The following is a 13,323-nucleotide window of genomic DNA, read 5'->3' as shown; positions in this document are numbered from 1 at the left end:
TTTTCTCAGTCCCTTTCTTTTTCTCTTCTTCTGGAACCCCTATAATTCGAATGTTGGTGCGTTTAATGTTGTCCCAGTGGTCTCTGAGACTGTCCTCAGTTCTTTTCATTCTTTTTTCTTTATTCTGCTCTGCAGTAGTTATTTCCACTGTTTTATCTTTCAGGTCACTTATCCGTTCTTCCGCCTCAGTTATTCTGCTATTGATCCCATCTAGAGTATTTTTAGTTTCATTTATTGCTTTGTTCATCGTTGCTTGTTTCATCTTTAGTTCTTCTAGGTCCTTGTTAAATGTTTCTTGCATTTTCTCTATTCTGTTTCCAAGATTTTGGATCTTCTCTATCATTATTCTGAATTCTTTTCCAGGTAGACTGCCAATTTCCTCTTCATTTATTAGGTCTGGTGGGTTTTTATCTTGCTCCTTCATCTGCTGTGTGTTTTCCTGTCTTCTCATTTTGCTTATCTTACTGTGTTTGGGGTCTCCTTTTTGCAGGCTGCAGGTTCGTAGTTCCCGTTGTTTTTGGTGTCTGTCCCCAGTGGCTAAAGTTGGTTCAGTGGGTTGTGTAGCCTTCCTGGTGGAGGGGACTAGTGCCTGTGTTCTGGTGGATGAGATTGGATCTTGTCTTTCTGGTGGGCAGGTCCATGTCTGGTGGTGTGTTTTGGGGTTTCTGTGGACTTAAGATTTTAGGCAGCCTCTTTGCTAATGGGTGGGGTTGTGTTCCTGTCTGTCTTGCTAGTTGTTTGGCATAGGGTGTCCAGCACTGTAGCTTGCTGGTCGTTGACTGAAGCTGGGTGCTGGTGTTGAGATGAAGATCTCTGGGAGATTTTTGCCAATTGAAATTATGTGGAGCTGGGAGGTCTCTTGTGGACCAGTGTCCTGAAGTTGGCTCTCCCACCTCAGAGGCACAGCACTGACTCCTGGCTGCAGCACCAAGTGCGTTTCATCCAAATGGCTCAGAATAAAAGGGAGAAAAAGTAGAAAGAAAGAAAGAGGAAGGGAGGAAGGAAGGTAAAATAAAGTTATTAAAATAAAAATTAAGAAAAAAATTTTTTTCAAGAAAAAAAAAAAAGGACGGATAGAACCCTAGGAGAAATGGGGAAAGCAAAGCTATACAGACAAAATCTCACACAGAAGCATACACATACACACTCACAAAAAGAGGAAAAGGGGGAAAAAATAATATATCTTGCTCTCAAAGTCCACCTCCTCAATTTGGGATGATTCGTTGCCTATTCATATATTACACAGATGCAGGGTACATCAAGTTGATTGTGGAGCTTTAATCCACTGCTTCTGAGGCTGCTGGGAGAGATTTTCCTTTCTCTTCTTTGTTCGCACAGCTCCTGGGGCTCAGCTTTGGATTTGTCCCTGTCTCTTTGTGTAGGTCGCTGGAGGGCGTCTGTTCTTTGCTCAGACAGGATGGGGTTAAAGGAGCAGCTGCTCGGGGGCTCTGGCTCACTCAGGCCAGGGGGAGGGACGGGTGCGGTTGTGGGATGAGCCTGCGGCGGCAGAGGTCAGCGGGACGTTGCACCAGCCTGAGGCGTTCCGTGCGTTTTCCGGGTGAAGTTGTCCCTGGATCCCGGGACCCTGGCAATGGCGGGCTGCAAAGCCTCCCTGGAAAGGAGGTGTGGATAGTGACTTGTGCTCGCACACAGGCTTCTTGATGGCAGCAGCAGCAGCCTTAGTGTCTCATGCCTGTCTCTGGGGTCCGCACTGCTAGTTGCGGGTCGCGCCTATCTCTGGAACTCCTTTAAAGAGCGCTCTTAATCCCCTCTCCTCACGCACCTGGAAACAAAGAGGGAAGAAAAAGTCTCTTACCTCTTCCGGAGGTCCAGACTTTTCCCCATACTCCCTGCCGGCTAGCCATGGTGCACTAACCCCGTGTAGGCTGTGTTCACGCCGCCAACCCCAGTCCTCTCCCTGTGCTCCGACCGAAGCCTGAGCCTCAGCTCCTAGCCCCGCCCGCCCCGGAGGGTAAGCAGACAAGCCTCTCAGCCTGGTGAGTGCCGGTCGGCACCAATCCTCTGTGCGGGAATCCCTCCGCTTTGCCCTCTGCACCCGTTGCTGTGCTCTCCTCCGCAGCGCCAAAGCTTCCCCCCTCTGCCACCCGCAGTTTCCGCCCGTGAAGGGGCTTCCTAGTGTGTGGAAACCTTTCCTCCTTCACAGCTCCCTCCCACTGGTGCAGATCCCGTCCCTATTCTTATGTCTCTGTTTATTTTTTCTTTTGCCCCACCCAGGTATGTGGGGAGTTTCTTGCCTTTTGGGAGGTCTGAGGTCTTCTGCCAGTGTTCAGTAGGTGTTCTGCAGGAGTTTTTCCACATGTAGATATATTTCTGGTGTATCTGTGGGGAGGAAGGAGATCTCAACGTTTTACTCTTCCGCCATCTTCCTGCCTCTCTCCGCTACTTGGGCTTTGTCAGAGTACATCATTCAGTGAAAGGCCGGATTTGGTCAGAAGACAAGGGAGGAAAAGGCATAAACTGTGACGTAGGTCACTGGCAATAGGTTCATATCCACAGTTGTAGCAGGCTCTGGGTGTAACCCAAAGGGGAGCCTATTTCCCACATATTTAAAAGACCTTTTGGTTTCCTCCAACCACAGTGGCTTTTCTGTCCTGGAGGTACAGAGTTCTGCAGAAGGAAGACGTACTCCCCGAACAGGTGTTCTCTAGGATGGAGGGAGCAGCCATTGGCTCCTCCCAGGAAGTTCCCTCTATAAAGATACATAGTTTTCCTTGGTCCTAGTCAAACTGTGTCCTATGTTAGAAAAAGGAGATGACATGGGACTTAGGGGATATCCTGGCACACCACCTCCAGTGGTTCTCAAACATTGCCGCCTAATCCACGCATATGGAGAGCAGATGAAATCCCAATACCCGGGCCTCAAAACAGACAACCAAAACATGGGATCCTTTGAAGTAAGACTGAGGCATATGTAGCTATTAAAATTCACCCTCAGCGTGGCATGTGGGCCTCAGTGAGAACAGGTCAGCTTACAGCGCTTATCACATTCTCCATGCCTGACACTGACAAGGGCACACCGTGTATATGCATATACTGACCAGTGAGTGGTCTTGAGGGCAGGGGTGCCTGAGAGTCTATATTTCTGAATAGCCTCAGTCCTACCAAGCTCCTCTGTCCTCCCAGTTCCATAAGCTTTGAGGATGAAAAATGTCAAGGGGATCTTCAAGGCTGAAAAATAAAAACCATATATGTCATGACTTCTTTTGCCTAGAATTTTATTGGTCTTGAAAGAAAAATTTTATACAAAGCTTTAGAATAATGTTTACTAAGAAAATAATAATAATAAAGCCACAGGAGCAGTCCCCTGTATGATTTACATGGAAAGAAGTCCACAGAATCCACAAATCTCATCTTAACTCAGGGCCCTGCTGTCATTCTGTAAAGCAGAGTTAGGCCCTTTAGTCAGCTGCAGTACTTTCAGACATTTGCCACCAATTCCAGATTCTCACCACAGCTTTCTATTTACACCACAGTTAAAACTTTCTCGTGGAATTGTCTCAAACTTGTCTACAAAGGATTGAGTTTGCAAAAGAACTGACATTCCAGTTTGATAAGCACCATTTCCATGTTGACTCTAATTCCATCAGGAGAAAATGCAGTGCTTTCCACATGTGTGTCCCTAAGCAAAACCTGGGTTTCCACTATTGTTTCACCCACCCACCCACCAGAGGTGAAGAATCACTGATTCACCAGGGACAGGCCACTCCTTGGGACTTCCCCTCTTCTGTTCCACAGTCACCTTCAGGGTACCTGGGGCTGAAGGACATGTTTTAGTGGTCATTGGTGTCTCCCTCTCACTCATTCTCTTCAGAGGAAGAAGAATTCTGAAGGTCATCATAGAGAACACTCCAGGGGCCTGGGGCACAGTGCTCCTCAGACTTCTTGCCCATGGGTGGGCTCTGAGCAGGAGGGGTTGGCTTCTCAGCAGGAAAGAAAGAGGGAGATGTCATGTATGTGCAGCTCCACCAGGCTTTGCCTACTCTCCTGAAGAGCATCCTGAGAGACTGGCCTGGAACACGTTTGATGGGTGGAGGCTGGACTCTGGTGTAGGCCTGGAGAGTATTCAGGTAAGATGTGTTGTGTGGAGGCTGGAGGTTAATGCTTTGCACCTAGGCAGGTGTCTTCCTGGTCACTTGGGGTGCCATGGTTGGCCCAGGCCTGGTGGTACTGGGTGGAGGCTGCAGATTCTGGAAAACCCCCGGATCTGGTCTCAGGGTGCTCTTCTTGGGAAATTGGATGGGACTCAGTCTGGGTTTCTTTGGTGGGTTCAGACAAGCCAGGGTGGAGATCTGGGCAGATCTCTTGCCTGGTGCCTGGATGCTGCTTATGGAGTCCTGGACCAAACTTCTCTTGATGGGACGCCCTGAGGGCCAGGTGGATTTCAGGTCATCGTTCCCAATCGGTGAGCTAATTGGGTGATCCATTTCCAGGACAGATTTCCTCTTGGATGCCTGGAGGAGCACTGGCCGTTGAGGAGGCTGTAGGAGAGCACCAAAAAGAGAAAGACAAAAATGTTAGAATTTCCTCATCGTCGCGTAAAAATTAAAATTAACCGAACAACATCTCCTATATTAAATTTCACAGTAAGAGACAGATGAGGAGTCAACTTAAATGTAATGAGTTACTCAACCTCTGGGGTGGTCACCAAAAACCAAACAGCCATATCCTGTTGATACATTTTAAACATCAGCTCGAAAAAGAGGAAGGTTGTAATCAGTGTCTGTTGTTTAACTAATGGAGACAAGGTGTTTATACACTCTTCTTGGGACTACACTGCTTAGTGTCTTGCAGGCCCTGTGATGGTGAAATGAGTTTTGATGGACAATTTTGGAGGATGCCTCGCAATTGAAAACTGGTTCTAACTTCAAGAATTCAGCTTATGGCATGGTATGGCTAAAATGACTTTCATTTCCCCTGCCAACATACTCTATTCTTCTCAGAGAGGCAAGGAAGAATGCAGAATGAAAGAAATGGAGGAAAATGGCATCTGAAAGCTCCACTAAATGACCCCATTGGTCAGAAGGGAATGGAACAACTTCCTCACACAAAAGGGGATGGGGAGACCAATCAGGGTTACCCAGGAGGGAAAGAGTGTAGGAACCAGGAGGTACTCACCCTCACAGAGTTGCAGGATTCTGTCACTTCTTTTCATTGGCTGTTGCCCCCTTTGGGGTCTCCTGGGAAATCTCCACCCCTCCCCTCCCCCAGCTACCCCTCAGGGGCACTGGTGACCCCCAACATGCCCTCAGAACCCACGTGACCAGAGGGGACCTAGGAAGGCAGAGGATAAGGCCCAGGACCTCAGCAGGCTCCCCAGGGCCCAAGTGGGTGGGGAACATGCTAGCTGCTTTCCCTTTCATTCCTCTGATCTCCTGAGGGTCTGTCCCTGTCCCCCTTGCTCCGCTCACTGAGGGTGGGCCCCTCCAGGTATGGGTACCCCTCCCCTCCCCCAGCTTCCCTTCCTGAGTGCTGGTCCCATCCTGCCTCCACTTCTCCTTTCCCCTCCCTCCCAGACATGTCCTACCTGGTCACTCTGGGGTTCCTCCCATCCCATTAGGTGTCTGTGGTTCCCCACCAGTGCTTGGTAGGTACCCTAATTGTTGTGAGACATGAACTCTGTGTCCTCCTACCCTGCCATCTTGACTCCGCTCCTATATCACATTGTTTTCATTCCTGTAGCTTTGTAGTAGTATCTGAAGTCTGGAAGGGTTTATGGTTCCTGCTTTGTTCTTTTTCCTCAGGTTGCTTTGTCAACTCTCAGTCTTTTATGGCTCTGTATAAATTTTAGAATTATTTGTTCTTGTTCTGTAAAAAATGTCACGGATAATTTGGTGGGGATCACATTATATCTGCAGGTTGCTTTGGGTATTATGACCATTTTAACAATATTAATTCTTCCAATCCAAGAGCATGGAATATCCCTTTCTTTGAATCATCTTCAATTTCCTTTATTAATATTTTGTAGTTCTCAGCATATAAGTCTTTCAGCTACTTGGTGAGGTTTACTCCTAAGTATTTTATTTTTTGATGTGATTTTAAAAGGAATTGTTTGTTTACATTCCTTTTTTGATATTTCATTGTAAATACAAATGAAACCAATTTCTGTATGTTAATCTTGTATCCTGCTACCTTCCTGAATCTGTTTATCAGTTCTAGTAGTTTTTTTATGGAGTCTTTAGAGTTTTCTGTATATAGTACTATGTCATCTGCATATAATGAAAATTTTACCTCTTCTCTTCCAATCTGGATACCTTTTCTTTTTTTGTCTTATTGCTGTCACCGGGACTATGTTGAACAGAAGTGGTGAGACTGGGCATCCTTGTCATGTTCCAGATTTTAGTGGTAAGGCTTTCTGCTTTTTACTATTGAGTAGTATATTGGCTGTGGGTTTGTCCTAAATAGCTTTTATTATGTTCGGATATGTTCCCTTTATGCCCACTTTTGCAAGGGTTTTTATCATGAATGGATGTTGAATTTTAGGAAATGCTTTTTCTGCATCTCTTTAGATGATCTTGTGGATCTTGTCTTTTTTTGTTGTTGTTGATATGGTGTATCACATTGATTTGTGTATGTTGAATCGTCCTTTTAACCCTTAGATAAATCCAATGTGGTCATGGTATGTGACTTTTTATGTGTTATTTGATTCAGTTTGCTAATATTTTTTTGATAGTTTTTGCATCTATATTCATCAGAGATATTGGCCAGTAATTTTTTTTTTTTGGTAGCATCTTTGTCTGGTTTTGGGATCAGGGTGATGGTGGCTTCATAGAATGTCTTTATGAGTATTCCTTCCTGTTCAACCTTTTGGAAGAGGCTGAAAACAATTGGTATAAGTTCTTTTTTGTATGTTTGGTAGAATTTGCCTGTGAAGCCATCTGGTCCTGGACTTTTGTTGGTAGGGAACTTTTTAGTTTACAGATTCTATTTCACTTCTATTGATAGGTCTGTTCAAATTGTCTGTTTCTTCTTGATTCAGTTTTTTTTTTTTTTTTTGCAGTACGGGGGCCTCTCCCCGTTGTGGCCTCTCCCATTGCGGAGCACAGGCTCAGCGGCCATGGCTCACGCGCCCAGCTGCTCCGCGGCATGTGGGATCTTCCCGGACCAGGGCACGAACCTGTGTCCCCTGCATGAGCAGGTGGACTCCCAACCACTGTGCCACCAGGGAAGCCTGGTCTGTACTTTTTTTAAGCTGAGCCTTTACTGAAACTAGAATTTTTGTCTCTGAGAGAAAGTTGTACTGATAACCAAAATGGATGATATTGCCTTCATTTTACATGTTTTGTTTATTAAAAATTACTTGAAATGATATTTGGTTAGTTTCTTCATGATAATGAGATCCTCCCAATGTGTTATATTGTACAAATATCCTCACTTCCAATCATCTCTAATAAGGTTTTTTTTCTTGTCACCAAGTTTTATTTACTTGAGTGTAAAACAGGACCTTAATAGTCTCAGTGTAGTCTCTGTCCCTAAATTGTGTTCAGATTTCAGTCTTTTAGGCATAACTCAGGCCTCCTGGTCAGAAAGTGCATTTTAACAGTATTTTCATGTGACTCACACGTGTTTTTTTTTTTTTTTTTTAACTAAGTAGGGCAGGTGTACTTATTCTAAATTTGATAGCATTTTGAATAAGCTGATGATCTTTTAAAAGTAATGATGCCCAGAAATACTAATTTACTGAATCCTTTTAAGTTCTGGACATGGGAATTTTTATATGTTTTCTAAGTAATAATGATGTAAAGCAAAGAGAACTCCTGGAGGTGAAGAAAAAGGGTAACAGCTCCCTGATTTCTTCTTGTCTTTTTACAGCGTGGGAAGAAACTCTGACCTGGGTCAAGAAAGTGTGGGTGGTTTTATAGAGAGTGGGGTTCTATTAGGAGGGACAAAGGACCTAATCATTTTTCCATGTGAGAATCTATCACATGGAATTGTTTCTCTCTCTCTCTAGGACTTCTTCCCTTAGTAAATGAAGAATGGGAGACTCCAGGTGGCCTCATGGTTGAGGTTTCAAGATGAGTGAAGAAAGATAAAAGCAAAGTAAAAGCTCAGGTTGAATTACTCACTTTGACTTGAATATACTTCTGTGAGGAGTTACATCAGCATTATGATTGAATAAGATGTGTTTCATCATACCTCCCTTTAATAACAACTTGGCTTCATTCACAGACCGAAGTGTCTTTGTGGGAGCTGTGGGATCCAGCAAAATATGTCAAGGGGAACAGGAGGAGTCTCACCCACCTGTGCACAGGGTATTAGGCATAGAGACCTCAATCCCAGCTCTGGACATTGCAGTCATCTGTTAACTGGCTCCATACCCTCTTGGCTACAGCCTGGGGGTACCTGGAAAATCCTGTTTTAATCCATCACTTAAGAACGAAAGAGCTTTTGTGGATATTCAGATTTCTTATAGAGAAGTACTGGCATAACGTTGGGGCAAAAAAAAATATGTATGAGTTTGCATGAATTGAACAAAGTAAAAGGAATGGTTTCACGAACATCAAGCCTCCCCCAAGATTGAACAACTAAAGGGCAAGTGAGAGCATGTGAATTAACATGTAGCTTCTCCAACTATGTGGGATGTTGCCCAAAAAGCCCATTGATTTCTTGCCCCATTCAGAGTGCTGAATTATAAGATGAATGACTGGGGTGGGAAGAGGTAGCAGATAGGATTCTTAGAAGAAATTGATGTGGTGCAGATTCTACCTGCTGATTCTACCTGCTATATCAGAGACTCTATCAAGAAGCCCATCCATGAGCGAATAGGGATGCCTCACCTGTGGATCCTCCCAACTGGCCAGTGGGTACCCTCAGTGCTCTGAACACATTATACAAATATCCACATTGTGGCTAGTTTACCATGGGTGCTCACAACCAAGGCAGTGAGGGAAGGCTTTGGCTGACAGCTTGAGAACACACAAAGGAAGCTGGCTCACATCTGCAGGCCAGAGACAGACAGACCATAAATTTCTGCATTAGCACCACCCTCAGGAGAAGAAAAGGGGCTCTATCAGCCCCCAGCCTATTGTGTTGCTAGATAAAAATAGAGCATATTAGCTCAAGAATTCTGCCAAAAGATGAAATAAAAAGCATGAAACACTTTTATCCATAGAAGGTCTGAGAAAGCCTCTGAAACTCTAAGTCTAGAGGGCCAACAGAAGGTGTTTTTCTCCTGAAGACAATTAGCAAACACTGGAGTAAGTGGCTGCTACTTCAAAAGTGAAGACAGAAACACAAAACGCCAGGAACATTTTTTTTTCTAAATCAAAGTAACCTAACACAACTAAAGGATTACAAAGTATTCCAGTTATTAATCCCAAAGACTTTGAAATCTGCAATCTACCTAATAAATAATTCAAAAACACTGTTATAAGAAACCTCAGTGAGCGTCAAGGAAAGATTGAAAGACAATTCAGTGAAATCAGAAAATACATAAAGAAAACAAAAATAGACAAAAACTGTAAAAAAATAAAAGGAACCAAAAACATGGTGGGGATGAAATGAAAAATGCAATAGAAAAGTCTATAGCTACAATAGCTTTTTAAAAAATACGCAGAATAAAGTGAAGTGTATTGTGACAGTAAAAATATAAAAGGAGAATTAAAAATGGAACATTTACAGGCCTACAAAGATAAGTTTCTATCAACATAAGATGGACTGTTTTAACTGAGTTATTTTATGTATACCTCATGGTAACCCCAAAGCAAATATTTTTAGTAGAATCACAAACACTAAAAAAGGAAACAGAGCATACCAACATGGTAAATCACCCATTATAAAGGTAGACAGAACCAGAGGGGAAAAAGAAACAGTGGAAGTATAAAACAGGGGTCCCCAACCCCCAGACCATGGACTGGTACTGGTCCGTGGCCTGTTAGGAACTGGGCCGCACAGCAGGAGATGAGTGGTGGGCAAGCAAGAGAAGTTTCATCTGTATTTACAGCAGCTCCCCCATCACTTGCATTACCACCTGAGCTCTCTGCCTCCTTTCAGATTATCAGCAGCATTAGATTCCATAGGAGCACGAACCCTACTGTGAACTGGGCATGTGAGGGATTCTAGGCTGCATGCTTCTTATGAGAATCTAATGCCTGATGATCTGAGGTAGAGCTTAAGCAGTGATGCTAGTGCTGGGGAGTGGCTGCAAATACAGATTATCATTAGCAGAGAGGTTTGACTGCACAGAAATCATAACAAATCTATTGCTTGCAGACTCATATCAAAACCCTATCACGGGCTTCCCTGGTGGCACAGTGGTTGAGAGTCCACCTGCTTATGCAAGGGATAAGGGTTCGTGCCCCGGTCCAGGAAGATCCCACATGCTGTGACGCAGCTGGGCCCGTAAGCCATGGCCGCTGAGCCTGCGCGTCCAGAGCCCGTGCTCCACAATGGGAGAGGCCACAACAGTGAGAGGCCCGCGTACCGCGAAGAAAACAAAAAACAAAAACCCTATCAGTGAGTGGCAAGTGAAAGCAAGCTCAGGGCTCCCACTGATGCTGCATTATGGTGAGTTGTATAATTATTTCATTATATATTACAATGTAATAATAATAGAAATGAAGTGGACTATAAATGTAATGCACTTGAATTATCCCAAAACCATCCCCACTTCCCACTCCGTGGAAAAATTATCTTCCATGAAACTGGTCCCTGGTGCCAAAAAGGATGGGGAACACTGATATAAAACATTCAGAAAGCAATTAATAATATGGCAGTAATAAGTCCTTACGTATAAAAATTCACTCTAAATATAAGTGGACTTGATTCACAAATTAAAGCCACAGAGTGGCTGGATGTATAAAAAATATATAAGGTACAATTAAATTCTGCATATAAGACACTCATTTCAGCTTTAAGACACACATATACTCAAAATAAAGAGATGGAATATTATATTCCATGCAAGTAGAAGCCAAATAATGTGGGGGAAGCCATACTTATATCAGACAAAACAGACTTTAACAAGAACAATATCAAGACACAAAGTCATTATATTCAATATAATGATACAAAGGTCAACATATCAAGAAGATGTAACAATTGTAAATAGATACACACCCAACATCAGAGCACCTAAATATATTAAGCAAATGCTAACAGATCTGAAGGGAGAAACAGACAATACAATAATAGTAGGGAACTTCAATACTCCACTCTCAGCAGTGGATAGATCATCCATATAGTAGATCTACAATGATTTATGTATATAGACCAGTGTATATACACTGGTCTATACATTATACCAAATGAACTGAACAGGCATATATAGAACATTCCATCCAGCAACTTGTTCTCAAGTGCACATGGAACATACTCCAGGATAGATTATATGAAAAATGATGTCTTAGCAAATTTAAGAAGATCAGAATCGTACCAGCTATCTGAACACAATGATATAAAACTAGAAAGCAACAAGAGGATATCTGGAAAATCTACAAAGAAGGGAAAACTACACAGTGCACTTCCAAAAAAGTCTATGAGTCAAAAAAGAGATCAAAAGGAAAAATTTTTAAAAACTTTAAAGCAAATGATAATGGAGACACAACTTACCAAATCCTATGAGATGCTGCAAAAGCATTCCAGAAAGGAAAGTGTATAGTGATAAGTGCAAATGGCAAGAAATTAGAAAGTGCCTAAGTAATCTAACTCTACATATCAAGGAACTAGAAAAATAAGAAATTTTTCCTAAAGTTAGCAGAGGGAAGAATATAATAAAGACTAGAGTGGAGGGGCTTCCCTGGTGGCGCAGTGGTTGAGAATCTGCCTGCTAATGCAGGGGACACGGGTTTGAGCCCTGGTCTGGGAGGATCCCACATGCCGCGGAACAACTAGGCCCATGAGCCACAACTACTGAGCCTGCGCATCTGGAGCGTGTGCTCCACAACAAGAGAGGCCGTGATAGTGAGAGGCCCGTGCACCACAATGAAGAGTGGCCCCCGCTTGTCGCAACTAGAGAAAGCTCTCACACAGAAACGAAGACCCAACACAGCAAAAATAAAATTAATAAACTCCTACCCCCAACATCTAAAAAAAAAAAAAAAAAAAAAGACTAGAGTGGAAATAAATAGATACAAGAAAATCAACAGAAAGGATCAACAAGCGAAAAGCTGGATTTTCAAATATATATAATTCACAGACTTTTAGCTAGACTAGGAAAAAAGAGAGAAGACAAAATTAGAAATGAAAGAGGAGACATTACCACTGATACTACAGAAATACATAGGATCATAAGAGACTACTATAGACAGTACATATAGTACTGCAAGTATTGGTATTAGCTGAAGCAATTAGGCGAGACAAAGAAAGGCATCCAATTAAGAAAGTAAGAACTAAAATTGTCATTATTTGAAGACATAATTTTCTATATAAAAAATCCTAATGAAGCAACCAAAAAGTTGTAACTAATCAACAAAGTATGTAAAATTGCACTGTATAAAATCAACACACATAATCAGTTGTATTTCTATACACAGTGAAACATCTCTCTGAAAAAATAAAGAAGACTTTCTAATTTACAATACCATCAAAAAAAAATAAATTACTTAGGAATAAATTTAACAAAGTTGGTGAAATGTCTCTACATTGAACACGACAAGGCATTGATAAAATAAATTGAAGACACTAACAAATGGGAAGATATCCTATGCTCATAGGTTGGAGGAATTTCTAAGATTTAGAAGTCCTTAATTCAACACCATCTGTAGATTCAAAGAAACCTCTCTCAAAAATCCAATGACATTCTCTACAGAAATAGAAAAATCAATTCTAACCTTTCTATCAAACCAGAAAAGAACTGAATAGCCAAAACAATTCTGAGAAGAAGAAAACCAGAATCATCACACTTCCTAATTTCAAACTCTACTACAATCTATACTATTTAAAACAGTATGGTGCTAGCATCAAAATAGACACCCAGACCAGAGGGACAGGATAAAGAGCCCAGATTAAACCCCCACAAAGAAGGTTAACTAACTTTTTTGACAAGGTAGCCAAGAACAACCATGGGGAAATAATAATGTCTTCAATAAATGGTGCTGGAAAACCTGGATAAACTCAAGCAAAAAGTAAATCTGGACTCCTATCTTAAACCACTCAAAAGAATGAACTTGGGATTCCCTGGTGGCGCAGTGGTTGAGAGTCTGCCTACCGATGCAGGGGACACGCGTTTGTGCCCTGGTCTGGGAAGATCCCACATGCCACGGAGCGGCAGGGCCCGTGAGCCATGGCCGCTGAGCCTGCGCGTCCGTAGCCTGTGCTCCACAACGAGAGAGGCCACAACAGTGAGAGGCCCAAGTACCGAAAAAA

General features: G+C 42.8%; 1 protein-coding gene across 1 annotated transcript in view; it reads right to left on the bottom strand.

Annotated features, from left to right (window-relative positions):
• Positions 1-3,346: 3,346 nt before the first annotated feature.
• Positions 3,347-13,323, bottom strand: part of LOC112398302 (putative protein FAM90A2P) — a 44,814-nt gene continuing 34,837 nt past the window's right edge. Inside the window, exon 3 of the mRNA XM_024742777.1 lies at positions 3,347-4,499. Coding sequence (XP_024598545.1) covers positions 4,131-4,499 — 369 coding nt within the window. The 3' untranslated portion in view covers positions 3,347-4,130. The remainder of the gene's footprint in view (positions 4,500-13,323) is intronic.

The sequence above is a fragment of the Neophocaena asiaeorientalis genome, unplaced genomic scaffold (assembly GCF_003031525.2).
Source record: "Neophocaena asiaeorientalis asiaeorientalis breed wild unplaced genomic scaffold, Neophocaena_asiaeorientalis_V1.1 scaffold155, whole genome shotgun sequence".
In the NCBI taxonomy this organism is placed as follows: Eukaryota; Metazoa; Chordata; class Mammalia; order Artiodactyla; family Phocoenidae; genus Neophocaena; species Neophocaena asiaeorientalis.
Note: the sequence above shows the minus strand (reverse complement) of the source record. Positions and strands in the feature narration are given on the sequence as shown.